The sequence below is a fragment of the Mercenaria mercenaria genome, chromosome 16 (assembly GCF_021730395.1).
Source record: "Mercenaria mercenaria strain notata chromosome 16, MADL_Memer_1, whole genome shotgun sequence".
NCBI lineage: Eukaryota > Metazoa > Mollusca > Bivalvia > Venerida > Veneridae > Mercenaria > Mercenaria mercenaria.
The window spans coordinates 5,520,069-5,544,470 of record NC_069376.1 but is presented as its reverse complement, the minus strand read 5'-3'; the positions used below and the strand labels follow the sequence as shown (position 1 = coordinate 5,544,470).

General features: G+C 36.1%; 2 protein-coding genes across 5 annotated transcripts in view; both read left to right on the top strand.

Annotated features, from left to right (window-relative positions):
• The window catches only part of LOC123543813 (uncharacterized), a 453,424-nt gene that overhangs the window by 214,026 nt on the left and 214,996 nt on the right, over positions 1–24,402 (top strand). The window lies entirely within an intron of this gene.
• On the top strand, positions 121–23,837 carry LOC123555767 (E3 SUMO-protein ligase ZBED1-like). Of its 4 annotated transcripts, XR_008367602.1 has the most exons (7): positions 126–327; positions 1,112–1,680; positions 13,371–13,615; positions 17,880–18,064; positions 18,950–19,090; positions 22,243–22,410; positions 23,672–23,837. XR_008367602.1 is itself a non-coding variant. In XM_053526073.1 (3 exons), the coding sequence occupies exon 3, from the start codon at positions 2,690–2,692 to the stop codon at positions 3,767–3,769; it is 1,080 nt and encodes a 359-aa protein (XP_053382048.1). In that variant the 5' UTR covers positions 125–327; positions 1,112–1,680; positions 2,196–2,689; the 3' UTR covers positions 3,770–4,598. The 4 variants fall into 4 exon arrangements, 1 of the variants encoding a protein (XP_053382048.1); XR_008367603.1 differs by lacking the exon at positions 22,243–22,410 and having other exon boundaries at positions 125–327; XR_008367604.1 differs by lacking the exons at positions 18,950–19,090; positions 22,243–22,410; positions 23,672–23,837 and adding an exon at positions 18,450–18,536 and having other exon boundaries at positions 121–327.

Genomic DNA, 24,402 nt, shown 5'->3' with positions numbered 1-24,402 from the left:
CTACATCTAAGCTTTCTGTATAATGCACACCTCTATAGCTTTTATCAAAGTCACCACAACAGTAGTACATCATCATCTACATCACAGAGGCACATTTAAGTAGCTGTCAAAATAAACAGTAAATTTGAAATCCCTGTGACCGCATTACATTTTTCAAAGGACAAGTTTCACGATCCAATAACGTACCGCCGTATTACCTTTATACTTCCAGGTGTAGATGAGCAACATTCACATGGACCCGACTCAGTTATATCGATGTAAGACCACGCATTCAGCAGTTTTCAGCGGAAGAGGACGAATGCAGGATAAATGCTGATAATTGTTCCGGTTTGTATGCAATTCTCAGATAAAAATACGGTGGAATGTTTAGGACATTCAAATATTTTAAATATTTTTAGAATAAATCGTGCGCACGACATCTTAACTCGAGCACACAACATTTTATCTCGAGCGCTCGGCACCGTGCACACGCCATCTTATCCCGTGCGCTGTACAGCTCTTCTTGTGCGAACGACATCTTATCTCGAACACCCGACATCTTATTTCAATCGTTCTACATCTTATCTCGTGCGCACGACATCTTATCTCGAGCTCTCGGCATCTTTTCTCGTGTGCACGACATCTTATCTCGGACGCACGACATCTTATCATCAGAGCACGAGATAAGATGTCCTGCTCACGAGATAATATGTCGTGCGAACGAAATAATTAAAGATCAAAAACTGCATGTCCTAAAGATACCACCGTAAAAACAGCGCATTTTCTTCTTTTTAAATAATAGAAATGAATAAGTTCATAGGAGTTCGTGATAAAAATAACTTTTTAACACCGTTCGTTATCTGTGTCTCGTTTAAGGTTGAAATAAAAGCCGTTACGTTACGTACTTTGATATTACAGCTGGAGTGTTATCACAAATCACATACATGTACATGATGCAGCTACCTGAAAAACACTTGGTAATATTTAAAAAAAAAACATCCTGGTACCGTAAAGTACTATTATTCATCATGTTCATATAATGACCCACCACGGCTAGAATGACCATCAAAAATTATGAGAAGAAAGTCGAAAATCCCCGGATTACAAATTCTTTATTTATATATTTGTACAGGACTGTGCCTGACTGACGCTGGATTTGGTCGTATTAAACAATTGTACAGGAGATCGGACGTTGATACCGTAAACCAGGCAGCGGAAGTGGTAAACCATTCATCTCATAGCAACGAGATTGTTGTATATGGCAACAGTGGAAACATTTCATTGAGGATACTTTTAAAAAATCACAATGGTTCCAAATACCTGTATCGCAGATTCCGATTCGCGTCTGATGAACCAGGTGTGTCATGTTCGTTAGTGTCTGCAGCAGATTCCAAGGAAGTAAGATTTGTAGTTGAAAGACACATCTTCTTAAAACGCGCCCATATGATGTTCAACCGGAAGTCACTCCCACAGGATTCGGAGCTGAATGGCAGCAGTATCTATTCAGACATGTGCAACAACCGTTCTAGAATTTCTTTATTTAAATGTTGATTTAAAGTATAATGCTTCGCACTGAACATATAATAGGATGTAGCGGTGATATATGGAATTGATAACGTAGCAGAGGGGCTCCGGAATCATTTTTATGCAAGCACGGCGGCGATCCAGCGCTCCATCAAAATGAAGCAATCAATATTTCAGGTAAAGTCATCTCGTTCTGTTTTTATCTTAAGAAATAAAAAAAAACTAGTTGATAAAAAAGCGTTTGAGAAAAACAAAGACGCGATTATTGATTGCCGAATTTTGAAGAAATTTTGTACTTCTTTATATTAGAAAAGGAGACACATTAAGTTCACATTCTTTTTAAACAGTTAAACGTAAAATACAGAAGAAAGTTTGAAAGTAAGAAATTACAACTTAGTTTCTGTTATATTTGACATCGAGTTGGTGACGGTCGCCGCTCCTGCACAGATATATCGCACGAGGCAGCACCGGGATTGTAACACGAAAAGGATTCTATGTAGTTTAAATATTCAAGTTGAACATTAATTACTGCTTGCCTTATATACCATTTTTTAAGAAAAAAAATCTGTATTCAAACTAAAGAAGTGTATCCTCCTTAGGACGGATTCATGATAATAGTTTAGCTTGGAATACTGCGATCGTTTTTTTTTACAAAGATTTTTTTCATATTAACTGTCTTCACTTTTTTTCAGATGTAACTAAACAGTCCTCAATGGCGTCGTTCCTCGGTACACCAAAGAAGGTAGACAACGAGCGTGTTACACAGGCTATTGCAGATATGATCGTGTCTGATTACGTACCGCTGAGTATAGTTGAAGGTCAGGGTTTCCAGCGACTCATGAATATCGTTGCTCCAGATTACACCGTACCATGTAGAAAGACAATTCGATCAAGGATCCAGAAACGCTACGATGTTGAGAGAGACCATTTAAAATCTGAACTTGAGTGTGTGTCATCTGCAGCTATTACAACAGACACCTGGACCTCCAACTCTACAGAAAGTTATATCACTGTGACTGAACACCATGTTAGTGAGAAATGGGAACTTAAGTCTAATGTGCTGATGACGCGTGCTATGCCGGAACGCCATACCTGAGAGAATCTCGCGAACAGACTGAAGGACTGTGTTTCAGAGTTTAACTTGGATAGTAAAGTGAAAACTTGTGTTCATGATAATGCGCGAAATATGGATTGTGCTGGGAAATTATGTGAGGACTGGGGAGATCTGGGATGCTTCGGGCATACATTACAGTTGTGCTTAAAACCAGCTATGGAATTAACAGCAGTTTCTAAAGTGATATCCAGGTGTAGGAAATTAGTCGGACATTTCAAGCACTCCACAACACTTACAGCTGAAATGCGCGAACGACAGAAGGCAATGGGAGTTCCGGAGCATACGCTGGTTCAAGACGTCGTAACACGGTGGAATTCTACTTACCAGATGATGACCCGTTTAGTTGAACAGCGACGAGTTGTGTCAGACATTCTCCTAGATCCAAAGTTAAGTAAGAAAGAGGACAGTGTTCTAAACTTGAAGGAATATGAGTGGGATCTGATAGGTGAACTTAGTGACATTCTTCGCCCATTAGCGGATACTACCGAGTACATGTGTACGGAACGCTGTGTGTCAGTATCTGAGATTTATCCCATAGTGTGCGGACTGGTGAACAGGCGTCTTGTAACTTCAAACACGGACAGTAACACTGCGTCGAGAGTGAAAGAGGTGATACGCGAAGATTTGATGCGACGTTACCAGCCTTCATCAGACACGGCGGCAGAGTCAGCGGCAGCACTAGGCGCTCTTCTGGACCCACGGTATAAGAAGTTGCCATTCTTCTCCTCCCAGCAACGTAAGATCACACATGGTGCTCTCGAATCTTGTCGTGAAGACCTGCCGCTCAGACTTCCCGCCAGTGACGTAAACAACTGTGAGGAAACACCAGCAAAGCGCCGTAAGTTAGACTTTCTCGATTTCGGTTCACCTGAACGTACCTCAGAGGACGAGGTACAGAGTTACCTAAGTGAAAAAATGGTGTCGGGCACTGATCCTCTTCTTTGGTGGAGAGATAATGAGGAGAGATTTCCCAAAATTGCAATCGTTGCAAAAAGAGTTCTCGCAGTTCCGGCAACTTCTGTACCTTCAGAACGGATATTCAGCGCAACGGGACTACTCATTAATAAGTTGAGAAATAGACTATCTAGCGAGATAGTGGACAGCATATTCTTTTTGAACAAAAATGAGGTGAACATTACTGAAGCTGATTAATATGTTAGAGACTGATGTTCATTTGATGCTTTGATAGATTAACGAAACTTTATACATGTGGATCATATTACGTAGTTACTAGTTACCATCGTGACTGTGATATTTTTAGTACCTGCATAAGATACAATAGAATAAAAGTTGCAACGATGATTTATTTATCAATGTTAAACATTATCAGTGTTTATTTATTGATTTTGATGCTTTGATAAATTGACAAAACTGTATATATGTACATCTATACGTAGTTACCATCGTATGTTTATAATAGAGATACGTTTTCTACCTGTATAAGCTATAATTGGATAAAAGTTGATACGATGATTATGCATGTAAATAAAATTATCAATGTTTAATATTTATTGATTTGATTTCTCGCATCTTGATTGAAAAAATAAAGCCCATTTCATTTAACCAACAGTCCATATTTCTTATGATAACTTACGTTTTGAAAAACGGCATGTATTGTGTATATGCCAATCACTTAATAAGTATTTAAAACTTCCATTTAACAAACCGAATATTCGAATATATTCGAATATGGTCAATCGAATATTCGAATATTGATTTCAGTATTCGTTCCCATCCCTAATATATACACTGAAGAACACATGCACCAGTTTTTATTTACAGCGTACACTTGCATTGTGTTTTAGACGTATTATGGATTTTTTGCAGGTTTAAGATTGAATACAACCAAAAGCTGTAAAGATTCGCTTTATTGAATAAATCTTTTATGGTAATAATAATATTCATTATATTGTTTTGTTTTTATGTGCACGAATTTGTCCAAAATACAGGAAGTTGAATATAGTTGTAAACATTCTGGTTGATTCAGAAAAATAATGTTTCTACAGCATTTCGGTCAGTAATATGTCTCAACGACGTCGCCTAAACATTGACGTCATCACGTCTTGATGATAAATGAGCCGCGCCATAAGAAAACCAACATACTAGTAGTGGCAGTCTGGTCAGGATCCATGCTGTTCACTAACGGTTTCTCTAATTGCAATAGGCTTTGAAAGGGAACAGCGTGGATCCTGACCAGACTGCGCGAACACGCCCCTTATGTAGCCCTTTTTCCATGCCGCATGTGGCAGATTATAGCTGTACTGACAATGTGCAGCTACTTATTCCGAGGATATGGGTTCGAGTTCTCCGTCTATATTTTTTTCTTTTTTTATCTTTAAACTTAAAATTATTTCTAATATTTGGAAAATTGTCACACTTCCCAATTCAATGTACATGTCAGTAAACCGTTCTACAAAATGTTTGCTTAGATCTTCAGAACCGGACCAGTGTTCATTCATTCAACGGACAATTCAAGGAGCTTGCGGCACTAAAATTGATATGTGACGTAAATTAAGTACGAATAAAAGTTTATAGTAGAATAGACATATTACATTATGCTGAAATAAAAACATGGTCTTAAGTGAATTTGAACCCATGGTAACGAGCTTACCACTACACCACCATTCAGTTGGTAAACCACTTCCGATATCAGTTATTTTGATTAATATAGAGGGTATAAATACCGTGAAAATGAACGAACACGACTGTCTCGAAGATTAATAAGTGCCAGGTAGCAGACGATATATAGCACGTGCATGTACACCTTACGTTATGGAAAACAAAATAATTCCGTAGCTATCAACAGATAGAAATCCTTATTCTATTAAAAAATACAATTATTCTCTTAAATAGTCACGAGAAGTACGTCTTAAATGGAAGTATGAGTTGTGACATAAAATACTCCAAATGAAACAACGCAGTGTTCACGTGATGGAAGTTCGTGTGATTCAGACACACTGGGTAGGTAGGCCTACAATATCATACATTCCTTGTTATAAAATTAACGGATGAATTCCTTCTGCTCCGTACCTTATTATTGTAAATTTTGTATTTTAAATTGCTATAGGTTAGAGACCACCAATTGTTTTCCCATAGACTTACATTGTAACATTATGGCGTGTACGGCCTTCCATACATCGAAACATGTATATCTAATTACAAGTTTTTCAAGAACTATCTTAGTTCTACCAAAATATCGGACGAAAAACATATGAATAGTGATACTGTGTGAATGAGATGACCCCCTGTTTACATCATTGACATAGCGGGAGAAATTCGTTTGATAAAACTTTTTTTCAATATACATAAAACGTAGCAAATTTTTGTCAAAAAGTATAATAAAATACTGTAAATGCAGTGAAAAAAAAATATCAATTTTGAAAAAATATCACTTCCTGGGTTTGTTTACATGACTGACCAATCAGAACGCACAGACGTTACCTTATTCCCAGGTATACACTTACCTCATTCCAAGTAAGTTCCCTGTACTTTTTTGAATTGGTGGTCTCTGACCTATATGTTTTACATGAAAGAATGGAATCAGTAAGAGTTACTACTGATTGTTCAGAATACTGATGGTCGAGCACGCTACCATTTGTCTCGCAGTTTGGTATTCGTTACCTCATGTTCAGTTGAATTCTATATAAAAAATATTGCGTGAATTTCTATGGAACTGTTCATATACGTAACGTTGTTAAATGTTAATCATGCAGTTTTCAAAGAGATGTTTAGAAGAAAGTTTTGAGTTCATATTTACAGACTTTCAATTTATTTCTTCCAGTGAAATTAATAGCTAGTAACTCAAAACGCAGCACGGTTCAAACATGGCCGAGCAATGAACACCATATCAGGTAATTGGTTGATTACTGTTTTTTTTTTTAATTAGATCATAACAATCTGATTCATAAAGAGCAAAGTTTGTAAGAAACCGGGACAGTTCAGATTTTATGTTTCTTCCCAAACTTGGTAGGAACATTGTTTACTGCTTTCAAATGTAATTGTAGAATCTACAAATTGTTAGGCCGATTAAAGACAAAAAAAAGAAAAAAAAACAACTGCATAATGAAATTTTCAAAAGGGTGAAACAAGGGTATTTCTTGTTATTGACTGAAGGAAAAATTGGTCACAAAGCTGGAGTTAGATAAAGCGGTAACTTTACACAAAGACGCGGAGAACGGCGGATTGAGGTATGCTGACGTCATTAAGGTATGCTGACGTCATTGGGTATGCTGACGTCATTAAGGTATGCTGACGTCATTGGGGATGAAGATTCAAGTTCAATATAGAACGTATCAGGTAAAGAGTAGATAATAATAGTAATTATAATTTGGATTTGAAACATTTAAAATATGGAAATTGAAAAGAAAACCATTTTAATGTCAAGGTCCGTGAAAGCTTAAAATTATGAAAACATTTTCTTTTGCCTTGCAGTAAAGTTAAATCGAACCAGAAATAAGCTACGGTCCCACGGCTGTACAGAAACTATACACTTAACATGTTTCATACGCCCGTTTTGAAATATTTTCACTTGTCTGCATTTAAAAAGTGTCTTTTCATGTGGATGTACCTAATTACAAGAGTTAACGTTTCTTCTTCAACTGTCCATATTTTCTGGCCTTCTTTTAAGTCCCGCTTTTAGAATGAAACCATATTCAACATGTTTATTTTGACTGTAAATATATGTTTCTCAAAGCGGCTTGGTTTTACGGATATTTTTTTTCATTTCCAACGAAAAGGCCTATATGTATTTGGCTGCAATTTCTATTTTAAGGAGCAAATCGTAGACCTGTCAGTCCGTTTGTCCGTTCCTTCATATTGAACGACAGTTCTTACGTCACATTAGAGGAGTTAGGTTTAGATTGTCAAAACTGTCAAGCTGGCGGCGAAACTCGGAGTTGGTCTGTCAAGAAAACAGATTCTAAGTAGAATTAACATTTTTTTGTAAACGAACGAAATTGGCAATTTGTATCAAAACTTCCCTGCGGGGAAGGACTGGTGGCAAGGACTTATAAGAAGACACCCTGAACTAGTGATTATAAGGAGAAACCAGAAAAGTTATCTAATGTAAGGGCGAGAGGGCTTAACAGTCAAGTTGTGGAAAAGTACTTTAAGGATCTAACATTCGTAGTCGAAAACCTGAACTTGTCACAAAAGCCAGGCCAAATTTGGAACTGTGACGAGACAGAGTTCAATTTTGAACACGTTCCAGTGAATATAGTTAGTGAGAAAGGGGACCGGTCCGTCGTTAGCAAAATGATGTCGAGATCAAACAACATAACTGCAATGTCTTGTATATCCGCAGCGGGTGATCATATGCCCCCCTTAGTTATCGCAAAAGGGAAAACATCCAAATGCCTCACTGCGTTCAATTCAAATGAAGCCATTTGAACAGTATGGGCATATCAAAAGTCAGGTTGGATGACTGACGAAATTGGAGAACTCTGGTTTGATCAGGTTTTCTTGCAACATTTAGGCCCAGAGAGACCACAGCTCTTAATTCTCGATGGACATTCTAGTCATGAATCACTTTCGTATATTGAGAGAGCGATTGATGAGAGAATTTTCATCATTGCTTTGCCGCCACATAGTACGCATTACCTGCAACCGTTGGACCGATGCGTGTTTGGTCCGATGCGTGTTTGGACCGATGCGTGTTTGGTCCGATGCGTGTTTGGACCGATGCGTGTTTGGTCCGATGCGTGTTTGGTCCGATGAAAGCTGCGTATAACGCAGCGTGTTCGGAGTTTCTGCAATCAAACCCTCTCCACCTAATCAATAAGTGGACATTCCCTACCATGCTAACTAGAGCAAAGTCGGCAGTTATCGACACCTTAAGCATTAGTATAGAATAACCGATTGTTTACTTACGATAATCTTAGTTGAAACCGATTTTCAACGTTATTAATTATTCATCCGCATCATCAAATAGTACATTTAGCAACAGCTGTAAGGCAATACGAGTATATGACAACCACACATACAAACAGTCGTGGAGGCAGTTACCGACACCATTCGGCAGTTATGCACACCCTCACATTTTTTTTTAAATCCACTAAGTATGTTGACAAATAAAAGTAAATTACGAGATGAAGAGAAGTCAGGCAACGATTTCAACGTCTAGAATACACGGCTGTAAAGAATATATAAAAGGTGTCCAAGCACTTTAGTTTTGTGTCATTTTTTATTTTTCGAATGAGCAGGGTTAAGTTTTCGTAACAGTTACATGTCTGTAAACTAAGCCAAATCATGGACCTGCTGTTTTGTAATACAAAAAAATGTATATTTATAGCAATAGTTTATAGCAGAGTCTAGATCTGATATCTTTTAGTTAATTACACTGACATACGAACAGACACATTGATAAACAGACAGGCAAACAGAATCCCTGCCACTTTTTCTCAGAAACTAGGTCGAGCGCTCAATAGCACTTATGTCTCTTATAGCAAGCTGTCAAAGGCTCAATAAAATATGGCTATTATAACAGTAGCTTGATTTGGGATACTATATTCGAGTGCCTGAGTGGATATTTGCCAGACAGGTTCTCACAAGGCATGCAAGCGCCGAGTGTGATCCGACCTTGCAAACTCGACGAGAGCCAACTACAAATCCGAGATCATAAGTTACTGATCAGTGCACTATAATAAGCCTCTTCCTGTTTTGTTACTGAATCTTCAATGTTTATCAATATTAAAATGGACCTTAGTGACGTTTTTATGTACGCTATGTATAGAACTGTGTCAGGTCATGCATATTAATGAAAGTAGTCTGGCAGCATTCAATACAAAAGGCACAGTACCGATTTTTTCTCTGCCTGTTGATATTAAATTGGGAAATACAAGCCGATGTTTTACAGAAGTAATATATGTATATAATAAAGATCTATTCTGTTCTGAAAGAAGCATAAAAATCTAAATCGACAGGTAAGGGAACAATTTAGACTATGAATTTTCTAATGGGGTCGAAAACTGCCGACACAATTTTTTTATGTCGGCAGATATCGACACCCCATCCTTACTTGTCTCCTTGGCATCTTGGTAATATTTATCCTCATAATTGTTGTCAATGACATATTTCCTATCTGTCCTTGTGTTGCAAACGCGAAAATTACTAAATTTTCAAAAGCAGTTTCAAGGGAGACAACACTATCCACCTTACGACTTTCAATAACTCTTCCAAATATTGCTGTTGGAGATACGTCCTGTTAGCAAGAACAATATCTTGATACAAAACGATAGTGTAGAGATAGACCCTAAAATTTTCAATGATAGTATTACATTAAATAAAGTCTAGAAATTAATTTCCAAGTCCTTGAAATAACCAAAAATGATTTCACAAATGTGAAGTTTATGATAGTTTTGTTAATATCAATAACAGAAGTTTTAATTTTTAATTTAAAGTTGTGATCCACAAAGAATGACAACTCTTGCCTTGGGCTAGTACTTATAAGTAGATATCTATTAGTTTACTTCCCTTGCAATAACACAATTGAGTGGAAAATGAAAACTGTTTCAGACACAATATCATACTTTTTTGCACAACAAAATCATTAAGGATTTATTCATTTGTGTTTGATTTACCCCTCAAGACATGGTTCCTATGATTCTGTCAACTTACATATGGTAAACAATTAACTTTTAACAAGCCAATAATAAAATGAAGTACCAGTAGGTAAATAATAGCGCAGATAATACAGTTTTGCTTGTATCAAAATGTCACAATAGGTCCACTTTTGTAATACAGAACACCTGGTAGGATTAGTAAAGGTGCAATTATATTGATCTCTATTTCCTATGCCTAGATAGTGCGCATGCGTTTCGCTTCGACTCACAGACATTCAGGAAGAACTTGTGACGTCATAAGAACGTCACGGACATAATCAAAGACTGTGGCATTTACATAAATGAAGTCTTACAATTAGAGTGTCGATAACTGACGACTGTCGGTATTACCCACTGGGCCACGGTGACCGGTCTATGAAGTATAATTATGTAAAATATTCGCTCTACTTTTCCCTGAAAATTCATATTATTTTTCTCGTATTTGTATCAACGAAATTATTGCCGCCATAATCATATTGTTCAGTGTAGAAATGCGTGTAATTCATGATTTCTTCAGACGATCATATTTACGCGCCAGCGCCGTAGCCACACTGAGGCAAACCGAGGCAGTTGCCTCGGTTAAAATTTGAGGAGCCAAAAAAGAAAACAGTAAAAAGTAGGCCTATCACATTGATGAAAAATTCAGTTACAAAAATTCAGAAAAGTATATTAATATGAATAGAATATATCAGAATATCATTTGCCTCATTACATCTTTGAGGCAAGGTCAGGTAGAAATCCTAGCAGTCATATTAATAGCCTTGCCAGGCCCTTGCCCCATCCCCAATTGGCTGAGAAGTGACCTATACTCATCAAAGTTAAACCTAATTGTTTATTATCACTATCAAATTTAAACCCCAAAACGCACCAGAGGCTACTATTTCATACCGATATTTCAAAATTTTCCAGGGGAAGAGTCCCCTGACCCCACTAAAATGAGGGTACCCCCATACTTGATACTTAAGACCATAAAATGCACAAGAAGCCACCACTTTATATCTGTATTTCATTTTTTTCCAGTGAGAGAGCCCATTAATCCCCCTAACACGAGAGGGTTTCCCATTCAGTACCTAAACATTTACACCAAACAATGCACCATAGGCCACCATTTCGTATCTGTATTTCAAAATTTTCCAGGAACAGAGCCCCCTGCCCCAATGATGGGGGAACACCCTCCCATACCTTAAAATTTAGACCATACCTGTATTTCAATTCTATTCAGCGAGAGAGGCCCCTAAAATGCCCCCCCCCCCCCCCACCCCCCTCTACAGTACCTTATAATCAAGACAAAAAATGCACCATAGGCCACCATTTCGAATCTGTATTTCAAAAATTTCCAGAAAGAAAGCCCACTGGTCCCACTAAAATGAGGGGGAAATCCCCGCCATACCTTAAAATTTAGACCGAAAAATGCACCAGAGGCCACCATTTCCTACTTGTATTTCAAAAATTTCTATGTGGAGATCCCTTGACGTCCCCCCCCCCCCCCCCCCCCCCCCCCCCCCCCCATACACGGACACCCACAACACGGACAGAGCTCCCTCCCGTACCTACCCTATCTCGGCCTATATAAACTAATAAACTACTAGTAAACTGATGAATAGCATGTTTTTGTATGTCTTTATTGGTGGTTTTCTGATTTTATTGCCTTTTAGTTACAAAAATGATTGTATCAGACCATATAAATCCCCAAATATCCTTGTTATCAATATATTTCTTTCTTAAAATATGAAAGTAGAACTCTGATAAATAGGGCTAAAAGGACGATTTTTACTGTTATATAACACAGTCTGAGAGGACTCCAGAACGCACCAGAGCCTTCCTGAGGACAAATATTCCAGGGGGTAGGGTATGCCCACGGACCCATAGATTGCCTCGGTTAAAATTTGTGTCTGGCTACGGCACTGCGCGCATTATATCGTTATTAAATTGCAGATCTCTTCCATAGTGTAAACCGCTCCCAAAACGTGACGTATCTTATGACGTCACGAACCTGCGATTACTTGTAACATCCAGAAAGTTTCCGGGGAATACATAGCACCAAAGAATATTGGAAGGTTTTTCAGTTTTTTAGTTGTCTCCCTTTCATCTTGAAATCATCTTTGGTTATTTTAGAGTGGTTGGTCCAATTTATTTTTTCATTTTTTCTTAGTCAAACATTGTACCGCATTTTGTACAACATTTTGCACAATATTTTGTACAATATTGATTTGTGACTGTTATATTATTTCACTTTGTTTTTTCCACATGCATATTATATGCCATGGATTTAAATAAATCTGAAATCTGAAATCTGGAAAGATTTAGTAGAGGTAATAAAGCTATATGTACTGATTTATTTTTTTTAAACAAAATGAAATCACGATATTGTAAACATAGTAAATCTAGAAGTAGCCTAGTTTCTCACTATTTCTAAGTTACAAACAACATGTTTGAGGCAAATAGTTGTAAAGGTTCATAATTTTGTATCAGTTATATTTCATTCTCTCAATTAAATAAAATCTGGGCAGCAGATTAATAAATAACCGGATTGACTGTCTTTAAAATAAGAAAACAGCTTTGCCTCTTTGGGCGATAGAGGTTTGGATGTCGTGATAGAACCGGTGACCTCTAGTCTTTAGCATAAGCATCCAGACAAGTTCTTCATTCGTAGAATGTTTTGTTGAAATATATAATTCTTTCGTGCACTTATCTGGTAGGCATTACTATACAATCATTTATATTCGGGTGTGACGATATTTCGTGCATTTTGTGAAAGAGAAAACAACAATATTAAATCCAAACAAACAAGCAATGTTCCTATTTATTTTATGTCCAGAATGTGTCGACATCTCATTCCTAATGGAATCCATCGCCACGAGGGTATGAGAGGGGAGACCAGTTTCCCTTTTAATGCTGAGCGCCAAGCAAGGGACTACTAGAGTACCATTTTTCACGTCTTTGGTATGACGTGGCCAGGGATCGAACCCACGACTTCCCGCACTCGATGCGGACGCTCTACCAATGCGGTTTAAGGACATTTTTTCTACCAGTCCGCAGATTGAGCTTGCAGACATTACCAATATTTTGTTTGCGCGATATAATAAATAGAAAGAATATTCTTTAAGAATACAGTACGTTATATTTTAAAGATTTATTTCTGTCATCTTTTACAGATGAACAAACGTATTTTCTTCTCGCAAGGAAAGTTTACGGTCAGTACAACAGCTCGTCTGACTGAAAAGCGAACACTTGAACAGGAGAAGGAAACAGAGCGAAAAGTGCCTTAGTTCTAGAAACGGAAATATCAGAAGTCACAGAAGGCTGGTCCTACCAAACGGAAGTTGGAGAATCACTGTATTCGGGCTCCGAAATGTAAGACGTCCAGAAAGATGTTTTGATATTGGAACTACTGACTTCGGTATGTTTTTGTTTGATTTATGATATACAACATGTATGTGATGAAATGGAATACATCTATATTTATTGTATAGATACTGGAACAAAAGAGTAACACATGAACAAATACACACTTCATTACTTCGAAGATCATGTTTATAGGAGATGTCTCATGGCGTTTGATTTGTATGTACCACAGCTACAATTTAAGAAATGTGACAAGGATAGATGACTATAGAAAAGGCGTCATTGGCATACATTTAAAGAGAACAGGTGGTCATCGACTTCAGATGCCTATCACTGCTGTGGGTCGAGCCTCGCTCTGGGCGTTGATTTTTTAATGTGAGAATTGCCTTCCAGCTTGCTTGCGGAAGGTCGATGGTTCTACCCAGGTAATAAAATAACGTATTAAGGGACACTTCGGGTATCCCTCCAGCGTCAGTACCTAGAAAGTCGTCATAGGACGTATAGTTGTGTCAGTGTGACGTTAAACCCACAATACAGTTTTAATGTGACCATGTAATGAAACTACCAAAAAGTCAAGTATACAGGAAAATCTTACTTTGTTATATCATATAGAGGTAACACCACTTTTTCTAGCGCAAAAAGTAATGATTACATAACCGTGATATGTGTAATGACTGATACCGAGTGATTTTGCAAAGTTCGAATTCGACAGACTGTGTGAAATGAGTATGTTTCGACAGCTCAGTGTTTTAGTTGATTTACTGATGTTATTTTCGTTCGTTCATGAAAAAAGGAAAACTTTCCTATATGGTTAAGTCTAAGAAACTGTGGTGTGGGCTTGTGCATCCTTTGTGTATCCTTTTCACGAATCCACTCATACTTGTCGTTTTCCATACACAAAAAAAAAATAATAGCGCTTTTCCGGTCACGTGATCCGACATATGTCCGAACTCAATAATCGTCCAGAAGATAATCTCGAACTCTCCCAGAAAAAACGTCACTAGACGCGAATTCAGCTTCTAATCTACCAATATTCTCTGTGTTGATTAGCAATCGGATAATAACCTAAAAAATTTGAAGATCAGAATTTCGGAAGAAAACAAACGAAGCATATGATTATTGTTTGTAATGTTCTAACACTAACAAACCGTTTTAATATTGTTGCAAAACAGATATACTGTAGTAGAAATTGACAATATTCATTCTAAATAAATAAAAAAGATGTTATATATTCCACTGTGAGGTTATCAGATATATTCCACTGTGAGATTATCAGATGTATTTCACTTTGAGATTATCATATGTATTCCACTGTGAGATTATTATATGTATTCCACTGTGAGATTATCAGATGTATTCCACTGTGAGATTATCAGATGTATTCTACTTTGAGATTATCAGATATGTTTCACTGTAAGATTATCAGATGTATTCCGCTTTGAGATTATCAGATATATTCCACTGTGAGATTATCAGATATATTCCACTGTGAGATTATCAGATGCATACTACTTTAAGATTATCAGATGTATTCCACTGTGAGATTATCAGATATATTCCACTGTGAGATTATCAGATATATTCCACTGTGAGATTATCAGATGCATTCTACTTTAAGATTATCAGATGTATTCCGCTTTGAGATTATCAGATATATTCCACTGTAAGATAATCAGATATGTTCCAAAGTGAGATTATCAGATGTATTCCACTGTGAGATTATAAGATGTATTCCACTGTGAGATTATGAGATGTATTCCACTGTGAGATTATGAGATGTATTCCACTGTGAGATTATCAGATGTATTCCACGGTGAGATTATCAGATGTATTCCACTGTGAGATTATCAGATGTATTCCACTGTGAGATTATAAGATGTATTCCACTTTGAGATTATAAGATGTATTCCACTGTGAGATTATAAGATGTATTCCACTTTGAGATTATCATATGTATTCCACTGTGAGATTATAAGATGTATTCCACTTTGAGATTATCAGATATATTCCACTGTGAGATTATGAGATGTATTCCACTGTGAGATTATGAGATGTATTCCACTGTGAGATTATCAGATGTATTCCACTGTGAGATTATCAGATATATTCCACTGTGAGATTATCAGATGTATTCCACTGTGAGATTATAAGATGTATTCCACTTTGAGATTATAAGATGTATTCCACTGTGAGATTATAAGATGTATTCCACTTTGAGATTATCATATGTATTCCACTGTGAGATTATAAGATGTATTCCACTTTGAGATTATCAGATATATTCCACTGTGAGATTATGAGATGTATTCCACTGTGAGATTATGAGATGTATTCCACTGTGAGATTATCAGATGTATTCCACTGTGAGATTATCAGATATATTCCACTGTGAGATTATCAGATGTATTCCACTGTGAGATTATCAGATGTATTCTACTTTGAGATTATCAGATATGTTTCACTGTAAGATTATCAGATGTATTCCGCTTTGAGATTATCAGATATATTCCACTGTGAGATTATCAGATATATTCCACTGTGAGATTATCAGATGCATTCTACTTTAAGATTATCAGATGTATTCCACTGTGAGATTATCAGATATATTCCACTGTGAGATTATCAGATATATTCCACTGTGAGATTATCAGATGCATTCTACTTTAAGATTATCAGATTTATTCCGCTTTGAGAGTATCAGATATATTCCACTGTTAGATAATCAGATATGTTCCAAAGTGAGATTATCAGATGTATTCCACTGTGAGATTATCAGATGTATTCCACTGTGAGATTATCAGATGTATTCCACTGTGAGATTATAAGATGTATTCCACTGTGAGATTATCAGATATATTCCACTGTGAGATTATGAGATGTATTCCACTGTGAGATTATGAGATGTATTCCACTGTGAGATTATCAGATGTATTCTACTTTGAGATTATCAGATATGTTTCACTGTAAGATTATCAGATGTATTCCGCTTTGAGATTATCAGATATATTCCACTGTGAGATTATCAGATATATTCCACTGTGAGATTATCAGATGCATTCTACTTTAAGATTATCAGATGTATTCCACTGTGAGATTATCAGATATATTCCACTGTGAGATTATCAGATATATTCCACTGTGAGATTATCAGATGCATTCTACTTTAAGATTATCAGATGTATTCCGCTTTGAGATTATCAGATATATTCCACTGTTAGATAATCAGATATGTTCCAAAGTGAGATTATCAGATGTATTCCACTGTGAGATTATCAGATGTATTCCACTGTGAGATTATCAGATGTATTCCACTGTGAGATTATCAGATGTATTCCACTGTGAGATTATCAGATGTATTCCACTGTGAGATTATAAGATGTATTCCACTGTGAGATTATCAGATGTATTCCACTGTGAAATTATCAGATGTATTCCACTGTGAGATTATCAGATGTATTCCACTTTGAGATTATCATATGTATTCCACTGTGAGATTATAAGATATATTCCATTCTACTTTAAGATTATCAGATGTATTCCGCTTTGAGATTATCAGATATATTCCACTGTTAGATAATCAGATATGTTCCAAAATGAGATTATCAGATGTATTCCACTGTGAGATTATCAGATGTATTCCACTGTGAGATTATGAGATGTATTCCACTGTGAGATTATCAGATGTATTCTACTTTGAGATTATCAGATATGTTTCACTGTAAGATTATCAGATGTATTCTGCTTTGAGATTATCAGATATATTCCACTGTGAGATTATCAGATATATTCCACTGTGAGATTATCAGATGCATACTACTTTAAGATTATGAGATGTATTCCACTGAGAGATTATCAGATGTATTCCACTGTGAGATTATCAGATGTATTCCACTGTGAGATTATCAGATATATTCCACTGTGAGATTATGAGATGTATTCCACTGTGAGATTATCAGATGTATTCCACTCTCAATGTCAAGAATTGCGTGGAAAAAAGGAATGTGATTTTGTCATGCTTCTGGAAAATCACGAAACCACGTGCAAATTGCTGCTTACGCATGCGCCATCCGTTGCTATAAGTACTTTTCCAGTATCACCTTTGTAGTGAGCAAATGTGTTTGAAAATCTCTATATGGTTAGATGGATCACTTACCAGGCAAAAAAAAAAGAAACAAACAAACAAAAAATATCTAAAACTAATTATTATTTGCTACTTTTCTTTCAGACAATGACGAAAGCAGATATTTTAAAGACAGCAAGATTTCTATGCTAACGCCAAGTTGTATTGAAATGCTTTATCATTTTTTCTCGTATTCTAGGATGGTTAAGTAGTGTCGCCACAAGTATCAATGTAGCTAACGTTGTCAAATAGTGAACCCAGCATAAAGACGTATTACATCACAGCATTTTACGTTTACGTTGCTGACGTCGACAGGATTAGGAAACGTGTCACCAAATACTAACGCCGAGAAAATATTCTCAATATTTGCTGTTCTGCTTGGTTGTAAGTAGCTTTCGATTTCTCGTATATATATTTACCTTGACGAACAAACCCGGGAATATATAAATCTAGCTACAACTATTGAATAATACTGGTAAATGTAGATTAGTCTTTGAATAACACCAAGAACTGAGTAGTTCAACATATTTTCTTTTGAAAAAAATAATTCAGTTTAAATAAAAACTCGCGTTTTAGCTTCTTTTTTCATTGTTTGAACTTCTTAACAATATGTTTTCAAACGTGTAATACAAGAAAAGAATTCGAAAAAAGCTAGCACTATCTTTGTTCATCTGTACCCTCACTATGCTAGTTTTCATAGCATCTGAAATTTGTAAAATAATATTGGATTTCTTATTTCGAAGTTATATAAACATTATTTTTTTGAAAGAGTGGACAACTTGATAGAACCTCGCACATCCAACAAGTGAACTTAATGTTTTCCTCACATGAAAGAGTTCTACTCCACACCAAAGTTTAGAACCTATATCGTCGAGAGGCAAGTAAAGTCACCGACCATAGCCACTCGGGCATGTAGGCCCGTCCTAGCATTTATAAAACTCTGATCGTGTGGCGAGATATTCGAATTACTGTCAGTAGCAAATGTGACGTTCAAACAGAATAAAAGCACGAAACTCTTTATTTGTTTATCTCAAAAACTGACAAGGTTTTCACACAAAATATCATACAAAATGTAATTCTTACGGAAACTGAACAAAAAATAAAAACTTTTTTCGCCATTTTCTGTTTGTAAAGAAAAAGCAATATTTGATTTGCTATAAATTGCTATTAATGAAGACTTTTCCTCTATAACATATGAACAGCTTAGCTTTTATATTTTTTAACTTTTAAATATGAAATGAAATGCCACTTAGAACATTTTATTTTCAGGATATCTTCGTGTCTTATCTATGCAGTACGCCCCCTGGTGACACATTGCTACATCCGGGTGATATACTGACAGCTCTCTATCTAATTGCATGCGGTTCATTGGAGATTGTTACAGTAACATATTTGGTACAGCGATATGAGGTAAGTTTTAATGCTTATGGTGTGGATTAAATTAACCGTGGGTATTTCATGTAAAGTTAAAATATTAACTCTATATTAAATCCGTTCCGTTTTGAAATTAAATTAGTTACACAAAATATGTCCGGTTACAATCCTCAGTACACACACATCTTATAGATATAGTCACATATTCCACAGACACTTGCTTTTGGCGGATGTGAATATACTACTGTGAAAGGACTTCGGACACTTTCTATATGAATATGCCTACTCCAAGAGTGAAAAATAAACCACTAAGAAATAAGTATTTAATTACATATACCATCAAAATACATATTTGAGATTATTTCTTAAAGTCAAATTTTTCAATATTTTTTCATAAAATGGTAATTTTTGCTCTAAATAGAATTACGTACCCTGTTATATACATATAAAAGCTATTTTGCTTTAAAGAACATTGTCCCCCCGCCCCGTGCATCAAAACCATATTTGACCAGCATATGTAGATATTAATTATACACATTTTCTGTGACTACTGTGTTGATGCAAGGGGTGGAACAGTACTTTTAAACAAAAAATATAACTACAGGGTGTTCCCAAATGTAAAGTAACCAATACTTTTTATATTCATTTTAAATAAATTGATAGTCACATATTTTTACATCTGTTTGTAACTAAAATACTATACAAATGTTTGAATGGGCACATATAGGCATGTTATACATGTAGAGTAGTGAGAGAAGCAAATACTGTTAATTCATTATTATTCATTGGGTTAAATTTTCATTCGCATATCCTGTTTGTTTGTTTGTAGTAGATTGGCAAATGTGTGCTGTAAAATACTAGCAACACACCAGGTAATCTTCTGCATGCCCTCCTCGCGACGCGCACACCAGGATGTAATTGTTTTCCATTTGTTTTTTTATTATTATTATTATTTTTTTTTTTTGTATTTTTTATATATTTTTCATTTCTTTATTTCTTCATCTTTTTCTGTGCATTTATATTTATTTCTTTTAGACACATACTACATGTGACACGCATTCATCACTTCATGTTCTTCCTTCAGTAAAAACTGAATTGAAGATTTTCTTTGCGGCGGACTAGGCCTAAACACAACAAAAAAAAGGGGCAATATGTGCACAGCATTTTATCTGATCCTGACTATAGTCTATCCAACAGAAATAAAGCTTGGCATTGATATGCCTGTGATGCATAGGTCAAGAACAGTAGCTTCTTGGCTGGTCATATCAGTGACGGTTTCACATTCAGTGTGATGCCACGAAAGTGATGTGTCAAGTCGCTTTCCATGCAGATGGCATATACAAATACGGCTAGACGTGAACACGAACTAAACGGTCCAGCCGAGTTTCAGGTGGAACTTTTAAGCAGCGACCTGCTTCAACTTTTCGAATATGTTTTGCCCACAACTTCAGCCCTGAATAGACAACATTATCTATAGATGGTTGTTGTCAGACTTATCCGGATTTAACTTTTCCGATCCAGCTTCCTTAGGCAAGCCTCAGATAGAACTGTCATTTCGGATACATTTTTATTACATGTTTAAGCGAAATGAGCCGTGCTATGAGAAAACCAACATAGTGGCTTTGCGACCAGCATGGATCCAGACCAGCCTGAGCATCTGCGTAGTCTGGTCAGGATCCATGCTGTTTGCTTTCAAGTCTATTGGAATAAGACAAACCGTTAGCGAACAGCATTGATCCTGACTAGACTGCGCAGATGTGCAGGCTGGTCAGGATCGATCAATGCTGGTGGCAATTGCACTATGTTGGTTTTCTCATGGCGCGGCTCAAATATTATGTGTGCCACTGGTACTTATCCTAAACAAAATCCCACCCTACGGCCTTGATAAGATGACTGACTTTTCTTATTATTAATGTTATACATCACACAAATAGCTGCCATCACTTATAACAGAGCTATACAGACATGTACATATACTTAAATAACTACCTGAACCACTGTAATAAAACTGACCGGTCACTTATACATGTATACCTATTCACACAATGTAATGCGTCAATAACTTTACATTATGAACAGTGTATAGATAAATCAAGTACAGGTTGTTTGGAAAAATATCGTTCCCTTTTTTATTTATTTATAGGATTTTAATCTTAAAATGTTATTTTTTCCTTAAATAAACAGATTTTGTCACTTTTTCGACTGGAATTAAAATATTTAAAACTTCCGTAAAGTGATGACATCATATTTTCACGGAAATTTAAACATTTTATTTTTTTCAAGAAAATATACCCTGGCCCAGATAAAATAAGAAAAACATCTTGATAGGAACAGATACAAATCAGTTTCTGCTGTAATAAGTTAACTAACACATTGGTTTATCATTGACTCGAAACGCTTTGGGTATTGTTTAAATACTTAAGGAGAAATTTGCATTTGAAATGTAGGCTAGAAGCATATGATAGTGTCCGAAGTCCTTTACATAATAAATGAATGAAACCCCACAATAAAATCAAACTTAAAACATAAAATTATAATTCAAAGAATTCTTAAGATGAAAAAATTCAGTCATAATATTTGAAATACAGTTCAATCATTTTGCAGGATAAAAATAAAATATTGATTTCTCTATAATGCTGTGTGAGATATTGATTTCTCTATAATGCTTTGTGGGGTATTGATTTCTCTATAATGCTGTGTGGGGTACTGATTTCTGTGTGGTGTATTGATTTCTCTATAATGCTGCGTGGGGTATTGAATTCTCTATAATGCTGTGTGGTGTATGATTTCTCTGTAATGCTGTGTGGGATTGATGGAAACTTCTTTGGTTCTCCCGGAAGAAAAATTCTGAAGTTCTATTGTTTATTTTAAGTAAAGATGATTTAATTGGTCGTGATCTCAATGACCTAGAATGCTCGAGAAAGTCGTGCTACTACGGCTGTGTACTTAGTTACTGTGATAGAGTTACACTTATTTAAAGAAACTTTGAATAGATAAACGTAAAAAAATGAATGTAATAGAGTTACACTAATTTAAAGAAACATTGAATACATAAACGTAAAAATGAACGTGATAGAGTTACACGTACATAAAGAAACTTTGAATACATAAACGTAAAAAAAATGAATGTTTAATTAGATAACTTTAGTATTTATCTTCTTAAACATATTATTTTTTATTACTTCAAGATGCTGAAGTGTTTCTTCGTTAGACACCAGCTAGACAAAGTGGGCGATTTCCCTGCTAGCACGGGACCGCAGATAGGAGAAGATGAGCCGACCTCTATGACATTCTAAATGCTCTGCAGCAAGCTTCTGGTGACACAAATACAGCGTCCAAAGACAGATCAGTGAAAAGTAAAGACTTTATTTATAAATATTAACATATTATTTAAAGTCATTTCATGTTTTTGATAATATATCTAAGAGATAATTGTAACAAAGCGTTAAAATCTTTTATGATTTTTAAAAATAGTCAGTGTAAACAGCAGTATGTTATTATCAAAGCCTTACTGTAGAAACATTTTTCCTCGGTTCTTTAAAAGACAGGGTCCAAGTATTTCCGAAAAAGGAGAAAGCAGAAATTACAACTGAGAATACATAATTTTCTGATGTACATGACATGTTAGATATTCTTTGAGCTGTGAGAACGTGGTTTAGGTCGCACTACATGAGATTTGGTGCAAACTGTGCGAGGTTATTTGCGCACTGTATATGGTCTTGCGCGAACTATGCGAGATTTAGTGCGAACTATGCGAATATCGCGAACTATGCGAGATTTAGTGCGCACTATGCGAGATTCAGTGCGCACTCTGCGAGATTTAGTGCGAACTATGCGAGATCTAGTGCGAGCTATGCGAGATTTAGTGCGCACTCTGCGAGATTTAGTGTGAACTATGCGAGATTTAGTGCGCACTCTGCGAGATTTAGAGCGAACTATGCGAGATTTAGTGGAACTATGCGAGATTTAGTGCGCACTCTGCGAGATTTAGTGTGAACTATGCGAGATTTAGTGCGCACTCTGCGAGATTTAGTGTGAACTATGCGAGATTTAGTGCGCACTCTGCGAGGTAAAATGCGTATTGTGTAACCTGAGGTCTGACGCGCACTACGTGATTTTTTTTTAATTTAAAAATAACATCTTGTCGCTAGCCCGCTGACAAACAAATGATTTTGAAGACCTAATTATATTATTCTTATCAGATATTATGTGAGAAATACTTTTATTCGTGGATACCACTTTTCCTTTTTGTTTTCGCTTTTTGTTGATAACGCCACATCGGCATAATATATAGGTCATGCGGCAACTTATTAAAGAAGAAGTCTGTTGCTCAGTTTCAGAGGACTTCACTTATTGCTTTTTTAAAATCCATTATTGATATGAAATGAATTATAATTTGAATATCTCGCTTTATGAATGTCAGATATGCTTTATAATATATCTTTAACATTTTTATTCTTTGAGAAAATATCTGAATATTGGCAAATGTTTTTCAGTATGAATGTTGCTACAGAAAGTACACTGTTGAAGGCACTTAATGTTTTAAACGTAATCGTGACGTCTGATTTGTATATATTTATGTTTTATAAAGGTTTTATCATTTTTCTGGGGTTCTAGGATGGTTAGATACTGCAGCCACGAGAATCAGCTAACGTTGCCAACGTTACAGATAGTGGACCCAGCATAAAGACGTATTGCATCACAGCGTTATATTTTACGTTTACGTCACTGACGTCAATAGGATTCGGAAACGTGTCACCAAATACTAATGGAATTGACATGCCGGTAAGTTTTTACAGACTTTCTATGAATCAAGAGGTGTACCGGTGATGACATTCGGGAATTTCCGTGAGATTACGTAATTCTCCGTGTGTGATATCGGAATCCTTCTGTCATGATAGGTAATTACAGTGAGGATGCGCACCCGGATGTTGCAATTTAGTTATAAGCTATTTTAGTTCACCTGAGCCAAAGGCTCATGGTGAGGTTTTGTGACCGTCCGTCGTGTCACGTGTGTCGTCCGTCCGTCAACATTTCTAAAATAAATCTTCTTCTTGAAAACCACTGGGCAGAATTACACCTAACTTCACAGGAATGATCCTTGGGTAACCGCCACCCTCCTTCAACATTGTTCAAATATTAATTTCCTTTGCAGAACTAAAAATGGCTGATATTGTAACATTATAATGACTGGCTGTAGGGAAAAATCGAGACATTTTTGGAACTGCTTTGATATATTGCACTTGACCTTTTCTAGACAATTTCTCACAACTATTTCACACGATAAGGTCATTGACGTATAAAGGTGAGACTGTGCCGAATGAACATATACTCGCGTTTTAGTTGAT